Source organism: Argopecten irradians, chromosome 3 (assembly GCF_041381155.1).
Source record: "Argopecten irradians isolate NY chromosome 3, Ai_NY, whole genome shotgun sequence".
Classification (NCBI taxonomy): Eukaryota; Metazoa; Mollusca; class Bivalvia; order Pectinida; family Pectinidae; genus Argopecten; species Argopecten irradians.
In genome coordinates this window covers 68,865,730-68,892,523 of record NC_091136.1, presented here as the reverse complement: position 1 = coordinate 68,892,523, position 26,794 = coordinate 68,865,730, and the positions used below count along the sequence as shown (strand labels likewise).

General features: G+C 37.6%; 1 protein-coding gene across 1 annotated transcript in view; it reads right to left on the bottom strand.

Annotated features, from left to right (window-relative positions):
* Positions 1–3,397: 3,397 nt before the first annotated feature.
* Positions 3,398–26,794, bottom strand: part of LOC138319834 (S1 RNA-binding domain-containing protein 1-like) — a 62,686-nt gene continuing 39,289 nt past the window's right edge. The window contains exons 5-9 of the mRNA XM_069262965.1: positions 16,503–16,714; positions 11,357–11,514; positions 10,196–10,277; positions 9,807–9,905; positions 3,398–3,545 (exon numbers count right to left, since the gene is read on the bottom strand). Coding sequence (XP_069119066.1) covers positions 3,398–3,545; positions 9,807–9,905; positions 10,196–10,277; positions 11,357–11,514; positions 16,503–16,714 — 699 coding nt within the window. The remainder of the gene's footprint in view (positions 3,546–9,806; positions 9,906–10,195; positions 10,278–11,356; positions 11,515–16,502; positions 16,715–26,794) is intronic.

The following is a 26,794-nucleotide window of genomic DNA, read 5'->3' as shown; positions in this document are numbered from 1 at the left end:
TATACACACACAGTATACATGTATAGTACTGTACAGTACAGTACACACTGTATATATACAGGTATGACTGTGTAACTGTACATACTGTATACACAGTACACACACTGTATATACTGTAGTACTGTACATAGTACAGTATACATATACTGTATATACTGTATACAGTAGTACAGTCATAAACAGTACACACACTGTACACATACTGTATATAGAGTATAGACACACACCACTATATGTATACAGTACTGTACACACACATGTAGTATATATACTGTACAGGTATGACTGTATATATAGGTATGTACACAGTATGTGTATAGTAGTGTACATACTGTATGTAGTGTACAGTACATATATATAGTACTGTATATAGTAGTAGTACTAGTACACTGTAACTGTACAGTACAGTACAGTACACACACATACTGTATATAGTACATGTATATAGTACTACACATAGTAGACAGTACTACATAGTCTACAGTACACCTGTATAGAGTCATAGTACAGTATATACAGTACAGTACATATAGTATATGTACATACTAGTGTACAGACAGTATACTGTATATAGAGTACCACTGTATACAGTACTGTACAACTGTAGTACACACATACTGTATATAGTCTACAGGTACATACATGTACACTGTATACACATAACTAGTATAGGTACAGTACACTATGTAACTATATATACAGTACACTACTGATATATAGTACTGTACACAGGTACTGTACACTGTACTGTATATAGGTACAGTATGTATATACACATGTACTACACACTGTATACACAGTACATACTGTATATAGAGTACCACACTGTATACTGTAGTATGTCACTACACTGTGTACAGTATACAGTAGTACTACTGTATAGGTAGGTACCTATACACCATGTACACTGTATATAGTAAGTACATACACACTGTATACTGTATAGTAGTACATACTGTATATAGAGTACACACTGTACTGTATAGTATATAGTACATACAGTACACAGACACTGTAAGTATATAGTGTACACAGGTACATGTACATACTGTAGACACATACTGTATATATACAGTGTACACACCTGTACTGTGTAATAGTCTACAGGTACACTACTACTGTATAGTAGTCTACAGTACACAGTACATACTGTACAGTACACATGTATATACAGTAGTACAGTACACACAGTGTAACAGTACACAATAGTATGTAGACACCTACTGTATATAGTACTATACAGTACACACCTGTACTGTATATAGAGGTACACAGTACAGTACACCATACTGTATATAGTGTACACAGACATATACTGTATATATACAGGTACACATACTACTATAGTATACTACATGTGTACACACACATACTGTATATAGTAGTACACACAGTACAGTACTACACTATATATACAGGTACAGACTACACACTGTATATACTACAGTGTAGAGTACACATAGTCTGTAGTAGGTACACACTACAGTACTGTGTATACAGTGTACACATATATATACATGTACTACATACTGTACACTGTATACAGGTATATGTCTACACAGTACTGTATATAGTCTACAGTATACAGTGTACTGTATACTGTATATAGTCTACACAGTAGTATACAGTAACATACACTGTATATAGTACAGGTATACATGTGTATACATAGTACACTGTACAGACACATACTGTATATACACTGTACATATGTACTATATAGTATACTGTACTAGACACATACTGTATATAGTACAGGTACACTATATATATACTAGTACAGGTACAGTCACACTGTATATATAGTAGACCACTGTGTACTACAGTACACTAGACACCATACTGTATAGTACACACACTGTATATAGACAGTATATACATACACCCTGTACATACTGTATACAGACAGACACACTGTATATAGAGGGTACCAATCTTCTCACAATCCCAACATCACACTGTATATAGAGGTACTGTAAATACAGACACACTGTAAATAGAAGGTACCACTCTCCCTCACAAAACTGTAACGACAGACTTACTGTATAGTAGAATCGTAAACCACTCTCCCCAACACATATACTGTTAACACAGATACACCTGTATATAGGACGTACCAATCTCCCTCAACAATACTCGTAACTCCAAAAGACACTACCTGTATATAAGTGGTACCAATCTCCCTCACAATACTGTATACACATCATCTACATACTGTATTATGAGTACCAATTTTCACTCTTTTCTCCCTCTTACAATACTGTAACATCAGTCACACACTGTTATGCATAGAGAGTAACACTGCTCTCTCCACAGACACACTGTATCTAGAGGGTAACACTCTCCCTCACAGAGACATACTGTATATAGAGGTACCCATCTCTCCCTCACAATACTGTTACACAGACACACTGAATATAGAGGTAACCGAATCCTATCCCTCACAAAACTGTAACACAGACACACTGTATATAGAGGTACCACTCTCCCTCACAATACTGTAAACACAGACATACTGTATATATAGAGGTACTGCTCTCCCTCACACAGAACACTGTTACTAGAGGTAACACTCTCCCTCACCACAGACACAGTGTATATAGAGGGTACACTACTCTCCCTCACAATACTGTAACACAGACACACTTGTATATAGAGGTACCACTCTCCCTCACAATACTGTAACAACAGACACACTGTATATAGAGGTTACCACTCTCCCTCACAATACTGTAACACAGACACACTGTATATAGAGGTAACCGCTCTCCCTCACAATAACAACAGTAACACAGACACACTGTATATAGAGGTACCACTCTCCCTCACAATACTGTAACACAGACACACTGTATATAGAGTACCACTCTCCCTCACAATACTGTAACACATGACACTACTGTTAGATAGAGTACCACTCTCCCCTCACAACTAGTGTAACTGTACACAGACACACTGTATATAGAGGTACCGCGTCTCTCCCTCACAATACAAACTGTAACACAGACACACTGTATATAGAGGTACCACTCTCCTCACAATACTGTAACACAGACACACTGTATATAGAGGTACACTCTCCCTCACAATACTGTAACACAGACATTACACTGTATAAAGAGGTACCACTCTCCCTCACAAAAACTGTAACACAGACACACTGTATATAGAGGTACCATCTCTCCCCTCACAATACTGTAACACAGACACACTGTATATGAGAGGTACCAATCTCCCTCACAATACTTGTAACACAGACACACAAACCATCTGTATATAGAGGTACCACTCTATCCCTCACAATACTGTAACACAGACACACTGTATATAGAGGTACCGCACTCTCCCTCACAATACTGTAACACAGATACACTGTATATAGAGGTAACACTCTCCCTCACAATACTGTAACACAGACACACTGTATATAGAGGTACCAATCTCTCCCCTCACAATACTGGTAAACACAGGACATACTGTATATACCACTCTCCCTCACAATACTGTACACACTGTATATAGAGGTACCGCTCTCCCTCACAATACTGTAACACAGACACACTGTATATAGAGGTACTACTCACAATACTAGACCCTCACAATACTGTAACACAGACACACTGTATATAGAGGTACCACTCTCCCTCACAATACTGGTAACACAGACACACTGTATATAGAGGTACCACTCTCCCTCACAATACTGTAACACAGACACACTGTATATAGAGGTACCAATCTCCCTCACAATACTGTAACACAGACACACTGTATATAGAGGTACCACTCTCCCTCACAATACTGTAACACAGACACACTGTATATAGAGGTACCCGGTAAGGCTCACCTCACAATACTGTAACACAGACACACTGTATATAGAGGTAACACTCTCCCTCACAATATCTGTAACACAGACAGACACACTGTATATAGAGGTACCACACTCCCTCCCAAATACTGTATGTACACAGACACACTGTATATAGAGGTTACCACTCTCCCTCACAATACTGTAACACAGACACACTGTATATAGAGGTACCACTCCTCCCTCACAATACTGTAACACAGACACACTGTATATAGAGGTACCACTCTCCCTCACAATACTGTAACACAGACACACTGTATATAGAAGGTACCACTCTCCCTCACAATACTGTAACACAGACACACTGTATATAGAGGTACCACTACTCTCCCTCACAATACTGTAACACAGACACACTGTATATAGAGGGACTACCACTCTCCCTCACAATACTGTAACACAGACAGACACTGTATATAGAGGTACCACTCTCCCTCACAATACTGTAACACAGACACACTGTATATAGAGGTACCACTCTCCCTCACAATACTGTAACACAGAACACACTGTATATAGAGGTACCACTCTCCCTCACAATACTGTAACACAGACACACTGTATATAGAGGTACCACTCTCCCTCACCTACTGTAACACAGACACACTGTATATAGAGGTAACCACTCTCCCTCACAATACTGTAACACAGACACACGTGTTATATAGAGGTACCACTCTCCCTCACAATACTGTAACACAGACACACTGTATATAGAGGTACCACTCTCCCTCACAATACTGTAACACAGACACACTGTATATAGAGGTACCACTCTCCCTCACAATACTGTAACACAGACACACTGTATATATAGAGGTACACTCTCCCTCACAATACAACACAGACACACTGTATATAGAGGTACCACTCTCCCTCACAATACTGTAACACAGACACACACTGTATATAGAGGTACCACTCTCTCCCTCACAATACTGTAACACAGACACACTGTATATAGAGGTACCACTCTCCCTCACAATACTGTAACACAGACACACTGTATATAGAGGTACCACTCTCCCTCACAATACTGTAACACAGACACACTGTATATAGAGGTACCACTCTCCCTCACAATACTGTAACACAGACATACTGTATATAGAGGTACCACTCTCCCTCACAATACTGTAACACAGACACACTGTATATAGAGGTACCACTCTCCCTCACAATACTGTAACACAGACACACTGTATATAGAGGTACCACTCTCCCTCACAATACTGTAACACAGACACACTGTATATAGAGGTACCACTCTCCCTCACAATACTGTAACACAGACACACTGTATATAGAGGTACCACTCTCCCTCACAATACTGTAACACAGACACACTGTATATAGAGGTACCACTCTCCCTCACAATACTGTAACACAGACACACTGTATATAGAGGTACCACTCTCCCTCACAATACTGTAACACAGACACACTGTATATAGAGGTACCACTCTCCCTCACAATACTGTAACACAGACACACTGTATATAGAGGTACCACTCTCCCTCACAATACTGTAACACAGACACACTGTATATAGAGTACCACTCTCCCTCACAATACTGTAACACAGACACACTGTATATAGAGGTACCACTCTCCCTCACAATACTGTAACACAGACACACTGTATAGAGAGGTACCACTCTCCCTCACAAAACTGTAACACAGACACACTGTATATAGAGGTACCAATCTCCCTCACAATACTGTAACACAGACACACTGTATATAGAGGTACCACTCTCCCTCACAATACTGTAACACAGACACACTGTATATAGAGGTACCACTCTCCCTCACAATACTGTAACACAGACACACTGTATATAGAGGTACCACTCTCCCTCACAATACTGTAACACAGACACACTGTATATAGAGGTACCAATCTCCCTCACAATACTGTAACACAGACACACTGTATATAGAGTACCACTCTCCCTCACAATACTGTAACACAGACACACTGTATAATACTGTAACACAGACACACTGTATATAGAAGGTACCAATCTCCCTCACAATACTGTAACACAGACACACTGTATATAGAGGTACCAATCTCCCTCACAATACTGTAACACAGACACACTGTATATAGAGGTACCAATCTCCCTCACAATACTGTAACACATACACACTGTATATAGAGGTACCAATCTCCCTCACAATACTGTAACACAGACACACTGTATATAGAGGTACCAATCTCCCTCACAATACTGTAACACAGACACACTGTATATAGAGGTACCACTCTCCCTCACAATACTGTAACACAGACACACTGTATATAGAGGTACCACTCTCCCTCACAATACTGTAACACAGACACACTGTATATAGAGGTACCACTCTCCCTCACAATACTGTAACACAGACACACTGTATATAGAGGTACCACTCTCCCTCACAATACTGTAACACAGACACACTGTATATAGAGGTACCACTCTCCCTCACAATACTGTAACACAGACACACTGTATAGAGGTACCACTCTCCCTCACAATACTGTAACACAGACACACTGTATATAGAGGTACCACTCTCCCTCACAATACTGTAACACAGACACACTGTATATAGAGGTACCAATCTCCCTCACAATACTGTAACACAGACACACTGTATATAGAGGTACCAATCTCCCTCACAAAACTGTAACACAGACACACTGTATATAGAGGTACCAATCTCCCTCACAATACTGTAACACAGACACACTGTATATAGAGTACCACTCTCCCTCACAATACTGTAACACATACACACTGTATATAGAGGTAACACTCTCCCTCACAATACTGTAACACAGACACACTGTATATATAGAGGTACCACTCTCCCCTCACAATACTGTAACACAGACACACTGTATATAGAGGTACCACTCTCCCTCACAATACTGTAACACAGACACACTGTATATAGAGGTACCACTCTCCCTCACAATACTGTAACACAGACACACTGTATATAGAGGTACACTCTCCCTCACAATACTGTAACACAGACACACTGTATATAGAGGTACCACTCTCCCTCACAATACTGTAACACAGACACACTGTATATAGAGGTACCACTCTCCCTCACAATACTGTAACACAGACACACTGTATATAGAGGTACCACTCTCCCTCACAATACTGTAACACAGACACACTGTATATAGAGGTACCACTCTCCCTCACAATACTGTAACACAGATACACTGTATATAGAGGTACCACTCTCCCTCACAATACTGTAACACAGACACACTGTATATAGAGGTACCACTCTCCCTCACAATACTGTAACACAGACACACTGTATATAGAGGTACCACTCTCCCTCACAATACTGTAACACAGACACACTGTATATAGAGGTACCACTCTCCCTCACAATACTGTAACACAGACATACTGTATATAGAGGTACCACTCTCCCTCACAATACTGTAACACAGACACACTGTATATAGAGGTACCACTCTCCCTCACAATACTGTAACACAGACATACTGTATATAGAGGTACCACTCTCCCTCACAATACTGTAACACAGACACACTGTATATAGAGGTACCAATCTCCCTCACAATACTGTAACACAGACACACTGTATATAGAGTACCACTCTCCCTCACAATACTGTAACACAGACACACTGTATATAGAGGTACTGCTCTCCCTCACAATACTGTAACACAGACATACTGTATATAGAGGTACCACTCTCCCTCACAATACTGTAACACAGACACACTGTATATAGAGGTACCACTCTCCCTCACAATACTGTAACACAGACACACTGTATATAGAGGTACCACTCTCCCTCACAATACTGTAACACAGACACACTGTATATAGAGGTACCAATCTCCCTCACAATACTGTAACACAGACACACTGTATATAGAGTACCACTCTCCCTCACAATACTGTAACATAGACACACTGTATATAGAGGCACTGCTCTCCCTCACACAGACACACTGTATCTAGAGGTAACACTCTCCCTCACACAGACACATTGTATATAGAGGTACCACTCTCCCTCACAATACTGTAACACAGACACACTGTATATAGAGGTACCACTCTCCCTCACAATACTGTAACACAGACACACTGTATATAGAGGTACCACTCTCCCTCACAAAAATGTAACACAGACACACTGTATATAGAGTACCACTCTCCCTCACAAAACTGTAACACAGACACACTGTATATAGAGGTACCACTCTCCCTCACAATACTGTAACACAGACACAGTGTATATAGAGGTACCACTCTCCCTCACAAAACTGTAACACAGACACACTGTATATAGAGGTACCACTCTCCCTCACAATACTGTAACACAGACACACTGTATATAGAGGTACCACTCTCCCTCACAATACTGTAACACAGACACACTGTATATAGAGGTACCACTCTCCCTCACAATACTGTAACACAGACACACTGTATATAGAGTACCACTCTCCCTCACAATACTGTAACACATACACACTGTATATAGAGGTACCACTCTCCCTCACAATACTGTAACACAGACACACTGTATATAGAGGTACCACTCTCACTCACAATACTGTAACACAGACACACTGTATATAGAGGTACCACTCTCCCTCACAATACTGTAACACAGACACACTGTATATAGAGGTACCACTCTCCCTCACAATACTGTAACACAGACACACTGTATATAGAGGTACCACTCTCCCTCACAATACTGTAACACAGACACAGTGTATATAGAGTACCACTCTCACTCACAATACTGTAACACAGACACACTGTATATAGAGGTACCGCTCTCCTTCAGAGTACTGTAACACAGACACACTGTATATAGAGGTACCAATCTCCCTCACAATACTATAGAGGTACCGCTCTCCTTCACAGTACTGTAACACAAACACACTGTATATAGAGGTACTAATCTCCCTCACAATACTGTAACACAGACACACTGTATATAGAGGTACCAATCTCCCTCACAATACTATAGATGTACCGCTCCCCCTCACACAGACACACTGCATATAGAGGTACCACTCTCCCTCACAATACTGTAACACAGACACACTGTATATAGAACTATCACTATCCCTCACAATACTGTAACACAGACATACTGTATATAGAGGTACCACTCTCCCTCACAATACTGTAACACAGACATACTGTATATAGAGGTACCACTCTCCCTCACAATACTGTAACACAGACACACTGTATAGAGAGGTACCAATCTCCCTCACAATACTATAGAGGTACCGCTCTCCTTCACAGTACTGTAACACAAACACTGTATATAGAGGTACCACTATCCCTCACAATACTAGACGTACCGCTCTCCAACACAATACTGTAACACAGACACACTGTATATAGAACTATCACTCTCCCTCACAATACTGTAACACAGACACACTGTATATAGAGGTACCACTCTCCCTCACAATACTGTAACACAGACACACTGTATATAGAGGTACCACTCTCCCTCACAATACTGTAACACAGACACACTGTATATAGAGGTACCACTCTCCCTCACAATACTGCAACACAGACATACTGTATATAGAGGTACGGCTTTCCCTCACAATACTGTAACACAGACACACTGTATATAGAGGTACCACTATCCCTCACAATACTGTAACACAGACACACTGTATATAGAGGTACCACTCTCCCTCACAATACTGTAACACAGACACACTGTATATAGAGGTACCACTCTCCCTCACAATACTGTAACACAGATACACTGTATATAGAGGTACCACTCTCCCTCACAACACTGTAACACAGACATACTGTATATAGAGGCACCACATTGAGGGAGATTATTATAAGGACCAGTGTGTCATTATGAGGAGTGGTTGTATATGTACCAGTACTGGAGGTTGGCTCGACTTTCCTTGATGGCATCAGATACAAGTTTTTCTGACTCACGACATCCTGATCCATCGCCAATAGCTATTATACTACATCTATAACACAAAGAAAACTCATTCAAAACAACTTATAAGTACCACATGACACATAAAAATCTACAATACTAAGATTATTAGCCAGACCTAAGATCTCCCCCACGAGTTTATAAGCCAGACCTAAGATCTTCCACACATACATGTGTTTATTAGCAACAGCTTAGATCTCCCACACATACATGTGTTTATTAGCCACACCTTAGATCTCCCACACATACATGTGTTTATTAGCCACACCTTAGATCTCCCCCACGAGTTTATGAGCCAGATCTAAGATCTCCCACACATACCTGTGTTTTTTAGCCAGGCCTAAGACCTTTGACTTCATGGTGTGATCCCTGAGATATAATACTGTTGTTTCAAGCACTTTTCCTACAAATGACAAAAGTTCATTTTAGAAAAGTGTACTATTGCAAAAAAACTAAAGAATGATTTGTGTCTGACTATGGAAAGAGGAATCTTTTCTCTGCTTTTTACACGATAATTACCAAAATCCAAGATGGCTGCCTGTTGGATCTTACAGGAGTGTTCATTTCATATGAGATTTTATGAAATGAGTCTAAGAAGTTTTTATTTTTGCGAGCCTTGGCAAGCAAAAATTAAAACTTTGAGACGGGTTTCATAAAATCTCATATGAAATGAACACAAATTTAAGATACTTTTTATCACATAACTACAAACACCTACATAACAAAAAATTTCACGTCAAAATGTATCCAAAAATCCAGCAAAGGCTGCCATTTTGTCCCGCCATCATCGTAATTCTGACGTCACGTCATTTTTCCTGACGTCATTTTATTGTTTCTGTCTGACGTCATAATGAATTTCCAGCCAATAAAAATCGCTCCAGGTCGTATTACACTAGTGATATATGCAAAAATATTACACGGACGAAATCACTGGATTATGTGTTAAAGTACTGTATGCACAACTAACCCTAAGGAAACCTACATATGAAATTTGAGACAGATCATTTCAGCACTTTCTGTGAAATAGTGGTAACAAACTTCAACAATCAAAATCCAAGATGGCTGTCTGTTGGCCATCTTGTCTGCTTCCAAAATGCAATATGCACAACTAGGGCCCCAGAGAAACATACATATGATATTTGAGATAGATCCCTTAAGCACTTTCTGAGAAATAGCGGTAACAAGAATTGTCAACGGGTGGAAGGATGGACAACGGACAATGGACAAAAGGTTATTTGAATTGCCCACCAACTGATGATGGGCTAAAAAGCTGTATAACCTGACCTAGTTACACACCTGTGTGAGAGATGACGGCGGTTTTACACACCTGTGTGAGAGATGACGGCGGTTTTACACACCTGTGTGAGAGATGACGGCGGTTTTACACACCTGTGTGAGAGCTGACGGCAGTTTTACACACCTGTGTGAGAGATGACGGCAGTTTTACACACCTGTGTGAGAGATGACGGCGGTTTTACACACCTGTGTGAGAGATGACGGCGGTTTTACAGCCGTTGGTGAAGCCAGGGTCGAGGCCAATGATATTCTTCCCTTTACAAGGTTGCATCAGGAGAAGCTGTTTCAGGTTTCTAGCAAAGACTTCAATGGAGGATTTCCTGGCTTCCTTCAACAACTCTGATCTGAAATCAAAACATCACCTTTTAATATTACTCTTGATAAAATCAGCAAACTCGCTTCGCAATTAAGATTATAGAAAATCCAATGACTGTAAAATGTTTCAGAGTCAGGAGCAGAAACATATTTCTAATTCCTTTTCACAACAGATCCAGCATACATAGAACTCACTACTTATAGTTGGAGATGTTGGCAGGTGGGCCTTAACGGTCATCTGACTATTGGCATAATACAACACCTCAAAGAATATATTAATGGCATACAATCAAGGCAATACAAAAGAACTTTTTTAATCAAAGAATGTATATTTGAAGAATTTGACCTTGAATGTAGGTCAAGGTCATTCATTTAATAAACATGGTGTCCCTTGATCCCCACCATGCTGCAAGTCTAATGTCAGGTCTCTAGGCCTCTTAGTTATTAAAAAGAAGTCATTTAAATATTTTAAAGGATTTGTGCAGCCAAAATTTTTTTTTGATAATACGTCAGGATATTGCTTTGGATAAATGAAAAATTAAGTCCCACCCAACGAATCGCCTAGCTTTTAGCGCTATCGGTTGGTTTTGGTTGTGTCGACTACGGTTCAGAGATAATGAGCTAGGCAGTCACGTGGTCTTGTGATGTCACAGTAGTCCGCGGCTACACAAGGTAAGCCTAGTACTATACATCTATACAGCACATACACGTATACGTTAGATCTACAATTTGAGTTTTTCGAGTAAATGGTTATTCTAGCTTCATGATGTAGATGTTTTCTGTTTCACAACATTGCATTTATATCATTTCAAAAATTCAAAGACTTAAATCAGTCTAATAATAGATCAGTCTGGACTGAGTTTTAGGTAGCATATATTATGTAATTTTCTGTGTAATAAAAAACAGTATAATGTAACACTATCTTTTTACCAGTAAAATTCCAAAATTTAGCACGAATATATCTAGAATCTGTGTTTTTATTTCAAACTTCTGCCATAACGAAGCAAACACAGCACGGTTTTTGAGCAAAAATAACAGAATAACATGTGGACGGTGATCAGTTATGTGATATTGGAGTAACAGTACCGAACTTATACCGAAAATAATATGTATATCTATATTGTTGTCTTTGAAACTTTATCCATTACGTTAACTAAAAAGCAGATATACATCAATGCTATTTCTGATATATATTTCTAAATTACAGTATAAGTGTAGATTTAAATTCATTATTTCAAAATTAGAGTAAATCCTTTAAATAGTATATTCATTGTCGATCCTTTTGTATATCATACCGAGATTTAATAGCATGATATATGAAAATTTTTCGTATAATCCAAAGAGTTACCACATATAGTGTTCAAATCAAAAATGAAATTACTTGTATACAGGCATTATAAATAGATATGATATCTTGTACCTTTTCAAAAATATACTTAGTGATATTTGAATAAGTATATTTAGTGTGGTAATGCTGTAACCCTTCTTGTATGACTATACATGATTATATTCGAAACGGTGAAAATACATGCTTAGAAGTTTTACTAATACCTTAGAAATTACGGGAGATTGCTATATGCCCCGATTCCGTAACTACAGTACTAGACTGGAATAATTTCTAAGGTTAAATCTTTACAAGGATTTATAAGTGATTCATATACGTACTTAATCTTTAGTTGAAATAGTTCTTAGAACCATTTTTGTTTCTGAATAAGTCAACTTCCATTATTGTTTTACCTGTGTACGACATATATATATATATATGTAATATATATTCCTAGGTATGATCAGGGATATTTTATTTCCATTTGCTTTTACATCTTCATTTTAAAAATGGAGGTGACAATAAAAAACCTAGAGCATAGATGTACGGGGTTTCCATAATTCAAATCACAATCCAATTAACATTTTATGTTTCTAATTAATTTCACAGAAGTTGTTTTTTAAGATTTTAGTCAATTTGACCCATTTGAACCTCGTTGCAAATTATTCATTTGAACAAACTTGGTAATCCCTTCTTAAATGATATACCCAATATCATATATAATATTACTCATATTAGTTAACAAGAAGTTGTTTAAAGATTTAAGCTTAAATTGACCCCATTTGACCCACATCGTGGGGTCCTTTAAGATGTAAAAGGATCATCATTTGTCAGAAATACAATTATCACCATCTCTATCCTTATAGGCAAGTATGGGTAATATGATTTTAGCCTACTTGACCTCTGGGTCGTTTTTGGTTTGTGGGAATATACCCCGTCGCTCGCCCCCATATTTGTTAACAATTTTGATTGTCCACCATCCTACATTGTGATGGTTACAAGATTTCAACATGTTTGGATTATTAACGGATGTCCTAATCTGATTGACAGTAAGACAATAGCAAATACCCGATATAGTCTACCGAATAGCAAATTGCCCGCGGCCAGGTAATTGCAGGCGAGTTCGATGAATGGCGTTGTGTACAGGTAAACAACATCCTGGTCAAGGTATTACATAACCATCAAACCAAAGGCATGGCTAATTATATATCTATAACATCGGTGATTCTACTCGTATATCGATTAAAAATTGAAAGCGACCACACGGTCTGAAAAAATATTTTGTTTTGCTTAATATCTCAATTATATGATCTTTTATAATATCAAAAGTAAATTCTTTCTACCACATGTTGAAACGTTGTACGGTATTGCAATAAATGTATCTCAATTTATTCGGTTAGTAACACACAACACAATGTTTGTAATGATCAAACATCGGTGTGTACATATGTCAAGGATCATATCCTTGATGCTCTAATATATATAATCAAGGATTTCTTAAATTGTAACGTAAAATTTCATTTTACAGTCACAAACTTTGCAATTCACAATGTATCAAAGATACAGACTACAGGAAAATGTTATCTAATTAAAGCTTATTCTTTGCTGAACTCCTCGACAAAAAATCTGAAACTTTTATTTCTGTGTGGATTTTCTTTCATAATTACACGAAGATACCTGCTATTAGAGCATAAATTAGAGTATTTGAAACATCGAATTTCACTCTTTTAGTTATTTATATTAGACCCAACGTTATTGTACGATTAACTTCACTCAAAAGTAATCATTAAAAAAAATCTTTGATCGGCTTTTCCTGTGACCGTCCATGTAACTGATAGCACATCATTTATAGTACAGCTATAAGCCACGGACTATTATGACGTCACACGGCTTAGAGCTAGAAAATATGCATGATCGGGTGGTCAGAAAATTTGACCTCGATATCGGCGGTTTACAGGTTATTCCGGTCGCACGCGGCACGGAGAGTTTTCAACACAGTCTGATAAAGCCATTTCCAGCATAAACTGAAATTATCATTTTTAACTGCACAAATCCTTTAACCTATTTAATCTGTGACCTTAAATGAAAGTCAAAATAGTCATTCATTTGAACAAATTTGGTAGCCCTTCATACCAGCGTGTCACAGGCCAAATATAAGGTTTCTAGGCCTCTTAATTATTCACCAGAAGTTGTTTTTTAAGATTTTAGTCTATTTGACCCCTTGTAACCTTGAATGAAGGCAAAGGTTATTAATTTGAACAAACTTGGTAGCCCTTCATTACAGCATGTCACAGACCCAATATCAGGTATCTATGCCTCTTATTAGTTATTCACAACAAGTTGTTTAAAGATTTAAGCTTATTTGACCCCTGTGATCTTGAATGAAGGTCAAGGTCATTCACTTGAAGAAATTTTGTAGCCATTCATCCTAGCATGTCACATGCTCAATTATCAGGTCTCTAAAACTCTTAGTTATTCACAAGAAGTTGTTTAAAGATTTTAGCCTACTTGACCTCTGGGTCTTTTGGTTTGTGGGAATATAGGTCGCTCGCCTTATATATGATGTTAATTATTTTATTGTGTCTGCCATAATTGCTGTGGTCCCTTTCATTATTTCAGTCTGTTTGATATGACACCGGTAGTGTAGGACTATGTATATAAGCATTCCACGTGCATTTCTGGTTGAGTATTATTATAGCGCTATGGTTTGTATCCTTGGGCAGTCTAGGTTAACTTGGTGTTTACCCTAGAGACTACAGGATATTGGGGAGTTGCCGGAAGAGTTTCCAAGCTCATTGCGCATATGCAATAGGGTTGGACGAATCAGAATGTGTGTGCGACGTCGCATGTAGTACCATGGGGAAGGGATCATAAAAGGGGCTACAAAGCTAAATTGGACGACTTGCATGGCCGGATAACCGGCCAACACCTAGGGGGAGATACCTCCCCTATTGGGCGCTGACAACAGTTGACACAGTGCTTATAACAGCACACATATACGTTAGGACACTTAGGGTGTTAAAAGTAGTTTAAGGAGTGGGACTGTTGTGGCGTTAGCTGGGAGGAGGGAGGGAATAGGAAGGGGTGTTAGTCATTAGCTAGGCTCTTGGCAGGAACTTGTGGGGGCTAGTGTTATCGTTAGGTACTATCTGTAAATACTTCTATTCTCTACTCTTACTTTGTTATTGTTTACCTGTATATAATCTATAACTTGGTATAATAAATCTCCATTTAACCTTATACAATGTGTTTGTTGATATGTAATTAAATTGCTCCGCCACATCCTTATGAACTTGGGGTTGAGCTGTCTATAATCAGCTCTGCATGTGTGTGTGTCTCTACTCTCGGGATTCGTCTGCTGACCGGCGTCGTGGGGATTGTAAATCAAAACTATATGATCACAACATTTGGGAACTGACGTCCCCTCGACTCTGGTCCCTGGAGTGGGGATGCGCTATTACAGGTTCTTGAGAGGAAGTTGTTTGAATGATTTTAGCCTTTTTGACCCCTGTGACCTTGAATGAAGGTCAAGGCCATTCATTTCAACAACTTGGTATCCCTTCATCCCAGCATGCTACAGACAAAATATCAGTACCCTGGGCCCTTCGGTTATTAAGAAGAAGTTGTTTGAATGAAAAGTTTACCCAGGGAGGACGGCTACTCCTTACAACATTTGACAAATGGAGCCTGTACCTTATTTGTCTGATCATTTGTGGCTGGACAAGACGGTCAAACGCATCGTCTATAGCCTTCTTGACCATCTCCACAGCTGCTACAGGCATACAATGTTGATCACTGAGCCAGCGCCTGTGTAGGAACTGACAAAACCTCAACTTTACATTCTTTGGATATGTGATGTTTACTGTTAAAATTTTATGTTCTTCCCCTCGATTGATCGCCAACACCTGAAAGTGGCAAAATACATTTAACATTTTAACAAGGACATAGTCATTCAGATCCCCTGCCAATGGAGATATCAAAGCTGAAGTAAGTTTGATTGTGGAGACTTATGTGTATGAAAAAAAAACAGGAAAAAGGAAATTGAGCTAAAGAAAGATGGAGTATAATTCAAGTAGAGCGGGGCTGCAATTGTTGAATCAGGTATACAGCCTTGACATTTATATTAGACTATATACACAAAGATGGGTGGAGTTTTGCAAAGTAACATTTACCATTTACCATGATGTTTTCAGCAATGTTTCCATGGTAACGGAAAAAAGCACAAAAAATGAAAACCTAAAAATAGCAAAAGGTACTACTAGACCATAAAATCAATGTGTCTATGAAGTTTCGTGGAAATATCTCAACTGATTTTCCAGTTATGCTGCGGAAAAGAACCTGGTACAAAAATATGATATTTTCAGCAATGTTTCCATGGTTACGGAAAAAGTGCAAAAAATGAAAACCTAAAAATAGCAAAAGGCACTACTAGACCATAAGAACAATGTGTCTATGAAGTTTCATGGAAATATCTCTGCTGGTTTTAGAGTTGTGCTCCGGAAACGATTCTTACACAAAAACCTGCCATTTTCAGCAATGTTTCCATGGCTACGAAAAAAATGCAAAAAATGAAAACCTAAAAATAGCAAAAGGCACTACTAGACCATAAGACCAATGTGTGTATGAAGTTTCGTGGAAATATCTCTACTGGTTTTAGAGTTATGCTCCGGAAACCATTCGTACGGACGGACGGACAGACGGACGGACGGACGGAACCCATTTGTATATCCCCCGCCAACTTCGTTGGATGGGGGATTATTTACCAATATTTCAGATTTACATCCAGTTCAACAGAAATCAATCTGGTATTTCACCATAACCAATTTTATAATCAGAATAAAGCTTACCAAATTCTTTAAATGACACATAAAACTTTCCTTTCCACATCAATAAAATACATACATATTTGAACTTCTTTTCTAAAAACAATATTAGTTTCCCCCCACAATCCTCTAGTTAAATAAATGCATCCAGGGCTACAGGGACCTGGCACGAAAATTTTTAACCAATAGTATACATATATATATTATAGTATCAAGGGTATGAACTCGGCGGTCGAGAAAAACGGACCTATTTTTTTTAAAACCGTGATTATTTTAATAAATAGGTTCTATAAAACATTGACGGATATCTTACCTTAAAGAGAAACAAGGACATAGTCATTCAGATCCCCCGCCAATGGAGAGCTAAATCAATTAAAGGTGATAAAAACAGAAAGGACATGGAAAATGAGATAATACGCTAGAAACATTTGTATGTCCTATTTAAACATATATCATGTAGCTTATATTTTGTCTCTAAATAGTAAAATTAATGAAAGCAATCTTCACATCTTTTTGACGATAGATTTTTTCTATGACTTACCTCCCTTGAGTTCCGATGAGTTGTGACGTCATATCTGAGACAATCAACTACCGGAAGCCGATGTGCTGATCGCGGAACTGTCAACATGCATGTGCATTTTAGCCACAGGTCTTAGTACTTACGGAAATACACTCAGAGAAAAATATGTTATCATAATGACATATTATTGACGTCATAACCTATAAAATGACGTCACTATATGTAAATGATGATGTCATTAATGTCGAGTACATATATCATGTGGAGTATCATGTGAGGGGTTAAACATTTTTCACGAATGAATAAGTATTACTTTCCTATTCTGTCCACCCTGGAGTAACAGACTGTGCATACATGTAATTTATTGTATACACATAAAATTAACCGGGGAGATTTGATATACATACTGGTAATTTTATGTGCAATATAAGATTGTAGTGAAAATGGACAATTATTGCGGCCCACCTCTTTAGACCTACGTTTTAATGGAAAAAAACAACATCCGTTACAAACATACGGAGACATAAAAATACATGCAGATTAAAAGAAAAAACAGTAATTTATCCGTTGTGTCTTTTGCCCCCCAGTTTCGTCAACTGAAATGTTCTGTGCATTTAAAAGAAAAAAAGGGTCCTCCTGCACAGTACTACATGTATTTAAAAAAAATATGTACAAGTCTTACCAAGACAATTAATTCATTATTACATTTCGTTGTACTTTGAGTTACACAACAATGTGCCGATGGTGTGAAGCCTGTATGTTCAGACCAATTTTTTTTTAACTAAACCCCTAAATCGTCTTATAATGTTCAATAGGCTATCTAGTGTGTCCATATTGATATAAACTAATTCCCAAATCTTTGTGGCAAATCCTTGTGGACTGTTCGTATACTTTAAAAATTTACTTAAGGTTGACAGGTTTGTTATTTCCAAAACTGCGCACAGTTAGATAATATTATGAAGCGGTCTTGTAAATGATCTGTGTTTTATAAGAAATATGTTGTTTCATGGCCCGGTGTTAATTGAACTATTAAACATGCATATCTTGTCCACGAGTACATTTCACGCGTATTTGGTCATTGTATCTAGTATCTGTGTTTTGTCCCGTCTTTTTTATCGGCCGTGCGTGTATTGTTACTACTGTACATGTTATTCTATTTTCGTACACGGAAAGCCACGACATTTTGTTAAATAAATCCGTAAAACTCATTACAGAACTTTAAACAAGAGGCCCAGAGGGCCTGTATCGCTCACCTGGTTTGTAATGCCAAGTAATGTTCTGAATACAGGTTCATTGTTTCTTTTCTGAAGGAATTTTAATATTAACCTCTAAATCCCCTATTGGGCCCCACCCCTCCAGCCCCCAGGGGGTCAGAGCCAAAATTTATACAAGTTCTGTTTCCCTTCTTCCAAGGATGTTTATGGCCAAATTTGGTCACAATCCAAACAAAACTCTAGGACAAGAAGTGATTTATAGGATTTACCTCTATTTCCCCTATTGGGCCCCACCCGTCCTGCCCTCGGGGGGCCAGAGTCAAAATTTATACGAGTTCTGTTCCCCTTCCCCCAAGGATGTTTGTGGCCAAATTTGGTTACAATCCATGCAGAACTCTATGACTAGTAGCGATTTAAAGGATTTACCTCTATTTCCCCTATTGGGCCCCGCCCCTCCTGCCCCCGGGGGGTCAGAGCCAAAATTTATACAAGTTCTGTTCCCCTTCCCCAAAGGATGTCTGTGGCCAAATTTGGTTACATTCCATTCAGAACTCTATGACTAGTAGCGATTTAAAGGATTTACCTCTATTACCCCTATTGGGCCCCGCCCCTCCTGCCCCCGGGGGGTCAGAGCCAAAATTTATACAAGTTCTGTTCCCCTTCCCCAAAGGATGTCTGTGGCCAAATTTGGTTACATTCCATTCAGAACTCTATGACAAGTAGTGATTTAAAGGATTTACCTCTATTTCCCCTATTGGGCCCCGCCCCTCCTGCCCCTGGGGGATCAGAGCCAAAATTTATACAAGTTCTGTTCCCCTTCCCCCAAGGATGTTTGTGGCCAAATTTGGTTACAATTCATGTAGAGCTCTAGGACAAGTAGAGATTTAAAGGATTTACCTCTATTTAACCTATTGGGCCCCGCCCCTCCTGCCCCCTGGGGACAAGAGTCAAAATTTACACAAGTTCTGTTCCCCTTCCCCCAAGGATGTTTGTGGCAGAATTTGGTTACAATTCATGTAGAACTCTATTACAAGTAGCGATTTAAAGGATTTACCTCTATTTCCCCTATTGGGCCCCGCCCCTCCTGCCCCCGGGGGACCAGAGCCAAAATTTATACAAGTTCTGTTCCCCTTCCCTAAAGGATGTTTGTGGCCAAATTTGGTTACATTCCATTCAGAGCTCTATGACAAGAAGCGATTTAAAGGATTTACCTCTATTACCCCTATTGGGCCCCGCCCCTCCTGCCCCCGGGGGACCAGAGCCAAAATTTATACAAGTTCTGTTCCCCTTCCCTAAAGGATGTTTGTGGCCAAATTTGGTTACATTCCATTCAGAACTCTATGACTAGTAGCGATTTAAAGGATTTACCTCTATTTCCCCTATTGGGCCCCGCCCCTCCTGCCCCCAGGGAAACCAGAGTCAAAATTTATACAAGTTCTGTTCCCCTTCCCCCAAGGATGTTTGTGGCCGAATTTGGTTACAATTCATGTAGAACTCTATGACTAGTAGCGATTTAAAGGATTTACCTCTATTACCCCTATTGGGCCCCGCCCCTCCTGCCCCCGGGGGACCAGAGCCAAAATTTATACAAGTTCTGTTCCCCTTCCCCAAAGGATGTTTGTGGCCGAATTTGGTCACATTCCATTCAGAGCTCTATGACAAGTAGCGATTTAAAGGATTTACCTCTATTACCCCTATTGGGCCCCGCCCCTCCTGTCCCCGGTGGGTCAGAGCCAAAATTTATAAAAGTTCTGTTCCCCTTCCCCAAAGGATGTCTGTGGCCAAATTTGGTTACATTCCATTCAGAACTCTATGACTTGTAGCGATTTAAAGGATTTACCTCTATTACCCCTATTGGGCCCTGCCCCTCCTGCCCCTGGGGGGTCAGAGCCAAAATTTATACAAGTTCTGTTCCCCTTCCCCAAAGGATGTTTGTGGCCAAATTTGGTTACATTCCATTCAGAACTCTATGACTAGTAGCGATTTATAGGATTTACCTCTATTTCCCCTATTGGGCCCCGCCCCTCCTGCCCCGGGGGGGACAGAGCCAAAATTTATACAAGTTCTGTTTCCCCTCCCCCAAGGATGTTTGTGGCCAAATTTGGTTACAATCCATGCAGAACTCTATGACTAGTAGCGATTTAAAGGAAATGTTGACGGACGGACGGACGGACGGACGACGGACGCCGCGCCATGACATAAGCTCACCGGCCCTTCGGGCCAGGTGAGCTAAAAATAAACAAGCCTAACCCTTGTGCGGTGTTATGAAGGATTAAGTTCCAAATAGGAAATAGAGTGTAGTACATACATAAGGCGGGATAGGGGCACGTTTGTCGCGGTATGATAGGGTTTTAGAAAGGGTATGATGGGTGGCGGGGTCTACTTTTATAAATATACATTATATGTATGTACATGTAGCATGTAGTGTTGTTGTTCTTTTTTGTTCATTTTCTTGTAAACTTATATTTCTTCTTGTTGATATAAACTTTAAAGTACATGTATATGTTTAGAGTTTTGATTTACAGACAAAAGTCAAGCGCAACCTCCTCGAGCCTGAGTTGACACACATGTACACGATGTCAAATGACTTTTGACCTAAAGAGTATAACGATTTTATAGCCCAGAATATGACGATTAGAATGAGTAAACGATCGTTTTTATTATATTAGGGTATGTTATAGATTGTATATTATATATACGGATACATGCCCACTTATCAATATGGCAATTACACGTAGCGCGACTGTTTTAAATATCTATAATCGCCAATACCGCAACACTGCCCCATTGAATTTCCTGGCTCTTGTCACAGCTGTTTGTCTCAGATGACGTCACAAATCTACGGCCACCTGGTGATATCAGGGGCGATAAGCGATGCGATCGTTCTAGACAAGGGTCGTTGTGGACTTCGTTTCAAGCACATTTTATTGAAATTACGTCAAATACAACCTGTATTTTTTGTTGGAAATCATAAAGTGCACCACAATAAACAAATATTAACACAAAAATAGCATATTTAAAATCTGTTTTTTTTTCACCTTTAATGCATTAATTTCATATGCTAGTAAGAGTATAGGGAAAGTATTTTAAAACCCAACTGCAATTGAAGAATATATACAAAACATATTTATGTTGTTTTTTTTTTTCTTTCTAAATATATTTTTATTCAGTAATCAGCAAATACGGATACATATGCAACATTCTTATTTCATTCTCTCATAATTTATGAATTACTATTTTGTATCAATATTAATTAATATTTGTATAAATATTACATTTTGGAATCTCACCCTTTCGCTCATATAGTAGTACTGAGTTCTGTCATTCAATAATCCATTATTCTTTCATTCCATAGATTTTTTTCTGTCAATTTCACCACACACTTCATTATTTTACATACAACCTTCTTAAATTTAACAGACAAAAAAGTAAAATGAATAATTGACCATATTTAACTAGCTATTTAGATGTAATTTTAAGGCCTTTATTAAAACAATGATTACAGGATTTTTAATAATATTTGTACATGTTAGTAAATTATCTGCTTTAAGTTTCAGTTTTTTTTTTATCTCGTTCACTACAGAATCTGCGTTTTGTTCCTCATTTTCAAATTTCTTTAGATTCCTGCTTTCCAAATTTGCCATTTGGTGTTGAATATTACAAAATTACACCATTTATTTATATGATCCACATAATTACAGATTCCGAAAATTCTTTCTTTTTCGTATAGATTGATATAATTTTGTCCATTAATATTGCTTGTTGCAATGGAATCGTTAATTAATTTTTCCATTTTGTTCCATATTGATTCATTGAAAAAACAATTGCTAAAGAGGTGATATTGTGTTTCTTCTTCGTTCTTACATAGATTACATAGACCATTTGATTTTTGCATTAATTTAAGTTTATACTCACTCGTTAAAATTCTATGATAACTTCTCCATTGAAAATCCTTGATTTTTCTATCGATTATTTTATCATTTAAAGAGAGCCAGTTTGCATTCCAATTTAAAATCGTTTTTCTTTCCATTTTTGATGGATTTTATTTCATTACCTTTGTTAAAAATTATCAACTTAATACACTTATTAAAATGCTTGTTTAAAATCAGAAGATTATTTTTATATTTAACTACTAGGTCATCTGAGATTTGGAGAAATTTATTATCATTTTCATTATTGTTTCGCAGTAAAGTTTTCCATTCTGAAGGGATTGCCCTTCTGATTTTTGCAAATTCTGATATCCAGTTATTTTTAGTTTTTAACTTTTCCAGGAATTGTTCCGATGAAATGAAGTCGTTTTGCACTGTATCCCAAATATGTTCCAATTTTGTTATTCCACTCTTTGCCCAATTTTTAAAGAAAATGGGACTGTTTTTGAATAGTAAATTATTATTCCCAAATAAGTTTTCATTAAGGACATCTTCAGACGTGCTTATTTGTCTTTCTTTTAACAGTTTCTGCCAGTGAAAGATTCCTTCTTGATAAATTGTCGGAATCTTATTTAACTCTAAATTATTTGTAATTGCTACATCTACACAAGAAAAATTTTATGTCATAAATTTTGTCATATCTTTGCAAAAAATACTTTCCTAGTATGTTCCAGGACTGGTTTCACTATGTATTACTTTGTATACAAGTTTCACTCTATTAATTGTTATCATTATATCCACATCAGTCATATTCAATCCGCCTTGATTCTTTTGTAGATAAACAGTTTCTTTTGCAACCTTATTTGTTTTACATCCCCACAGGAATTCAAATATTAACTGGTTTATTTTTTTCTGAAATTCTTCAGGTATGGTATTTTGTGCCAGTTCATATGTTAGTTGAGAACAAATAAGTGATTTGATGATTAGAGTTTTTCCTTCCAATGACAAATTTCTCATTTTCCATGTGTTAATTATGTTCTCCATTTTTTTTATCTTATTATCCCATATTTTTCGAGTGTCGATACCATACCCATATAATATTCCTAAAACTTTTATGCTGTCACTTATCCATGATATATCGGTAAAGTTTGGAGGTCTTTGCCTCCAGCTGCCTATGTACATACCCTTTGTCTTTTTTTTGTCCGTTTATCCGTGCACCTGAAGCTTTCTCATATTTTTCTAATACCTTTAACAGAACTGGTAACAAGGTTTCTTTACTTAAAAACAACTGTGAATCATCTGCAAACATGCTGATTTTTGTCTGGATTTTCACATTATCTACTTCTGGAAGATTAATCCCTACAATGTTTTTGTCTTTTCTTATGGGGCAAGCAAGAGCCTCTGCTTGGATTATGTATAAAATCGGAGCCAATGGGCAGCCTTGTTTTACTGAGCGTGATATGTTAAAGAAATTTGATAAGTGCCCATTTGTTAGAATACAGCTTTTTGAAAATTTATATGTCATGTTCATGTATTCAATGAAAATTTTTACCAAAGTTGAATTTCTTCAAACTACTCTCTAGCCATTGCCATTCTACTCTGTCGAAGGCTTTTTGTTGATCTAAGAAAATTATGATTCCTCCTTTATGTTCTATATTTGAATATTCAATGATGTCTGACAGTAGTCTAATGGACTCTTGTATATTTCTACCTTTAATGAAGCCTCTTTGGTCGCTATGAATAATATTTGGCAAAATAGGTTTAATTCTTTCTGCAATTACCTTGGCTATGATTTTATAGTCTGTGTTCAATAACGTAATCGGTCTCCAATTCCCGATATCTTCCCTTTCCCCTTGCTTGTACAACAATCTAATAATTCCTCGATACTGCGAAGAAGATAGTTCTTTTTTACTGAAAATGTCTTTGATGAGTAGAGTAAACTCATTTTTTATAATATGCCAATATAATTGATAAAATTCTGAGATAATACCGTCACTACCCGGGGATTTATTAGTTTTTAACATTTTAATAACTTTATAGATCTCATTTTCTGTTGGAATTTTATCACAATTTCTTTTTCTGATGCAGTTAATTTAGTGTCTATATTTGATAAAAGTTCCTCTGCCTCTTGTTCATTACATCCTTCTGAAGTAAATAATTTTTGGTAGAATTTGACTTGTTCTTTTAGAATGGTGTCTATGTCTGAACTATACTGCCCATTTTCACATTTGATCGAGTTCCATAACTTATTTTGTGCTCTTGATTTTTCTAAATTAAAAAATAATGAGTAGATTGTTCACCCTCCTCATTCCATTGCACCCGTGATCTTACCCTTGCTGATTCTGCTATTTTATTATAATAGGAATGGATTTCCTGCGTCAGCTTTAGAAATTCTGTTTCATTATAGACTAAACCTTGATCTTTTTTCTGTTGTAACTCTTTTAATTTTAATTCTATTGTTGTTATGTGTTCTTTAGGTTTATTGATCCTCTGACTACACCGTACACATATTTGCTGTACTTGTAGTTTTGTTATTTCCAACCAGTTCCGAATGTTTTCATAATCACCAATAGAATTTTTCCAGTTAATTTCAGTTTAATTGTTTCTAAATTCATTTTCCAGTAACCTTTCCCCTTTTCAATTTCCTCTAGTTTTAGAATTATAACTGGTGATCCGTAGTGGTCATTGCTTGTAAACGGGCATAACTCTATGCAAGATTTTGAGACCATATAGTTAATTGATTTACTTGTTAGAAAATAATCAATTCTTGGTTGTTTTCTTCCTCTTTTAAATGTATATGATTTTAATACTGGGTGCCTACGGCGCCATATATCTTCAACAGATAAGTTTGTTATTAGTTCCTCTATTTCTGTCTGTGATGTACAGTTTTTACTATCCATTTCTAGGGACTGAACACAATCTCCAGCTATTACATGTTTTGTATCATTTTCACTTAAACTTTGTAGTTTTTCACTCATGTGCTTGAAAAATTGTATTTTGTCAATTTCATCATTAGATGTATATATATTAGTCATCCAAAAATTTACTTGTTCTATTTCTATTTTCAATATAATAAATCTTCCATTTATATCTAATGTAATATCTAAAACCTTCAAGTTTAGGCCTTTCCTTATAAGAATCCCTACTCCCCGAGAAGACGAGTTTCCATTGGCCCAGTATGAAGTTCCATTCCATTCATTACCCCATTGCTTTTGTATTTTACAGTCACCACAACGTGTTTCTTAGATTAATACAATATCTATTTTTTGACATATTAACCAATGAAAAATATTCCTTCTCTTTGTATGGTCATTTAAGCCATTAACATTAATAGAGATATATTTCAACTGCATATCCTCTTTTTTTTTCTTCTTTTTTTTTTAAATATATTAAAAGTCACTTCTAGCAATATATGCTCTACTCACAGTTCATATCACCTGTTTATCTTCCTCCATTCTACCCTGTTTAGAGGTTCCCCCCAAAGGGCTCATGGAGGCAGCACTAATAGTCCTCTTTTTTGACACACTGATACACTGCACATGGTCTTGGATCATCGTGG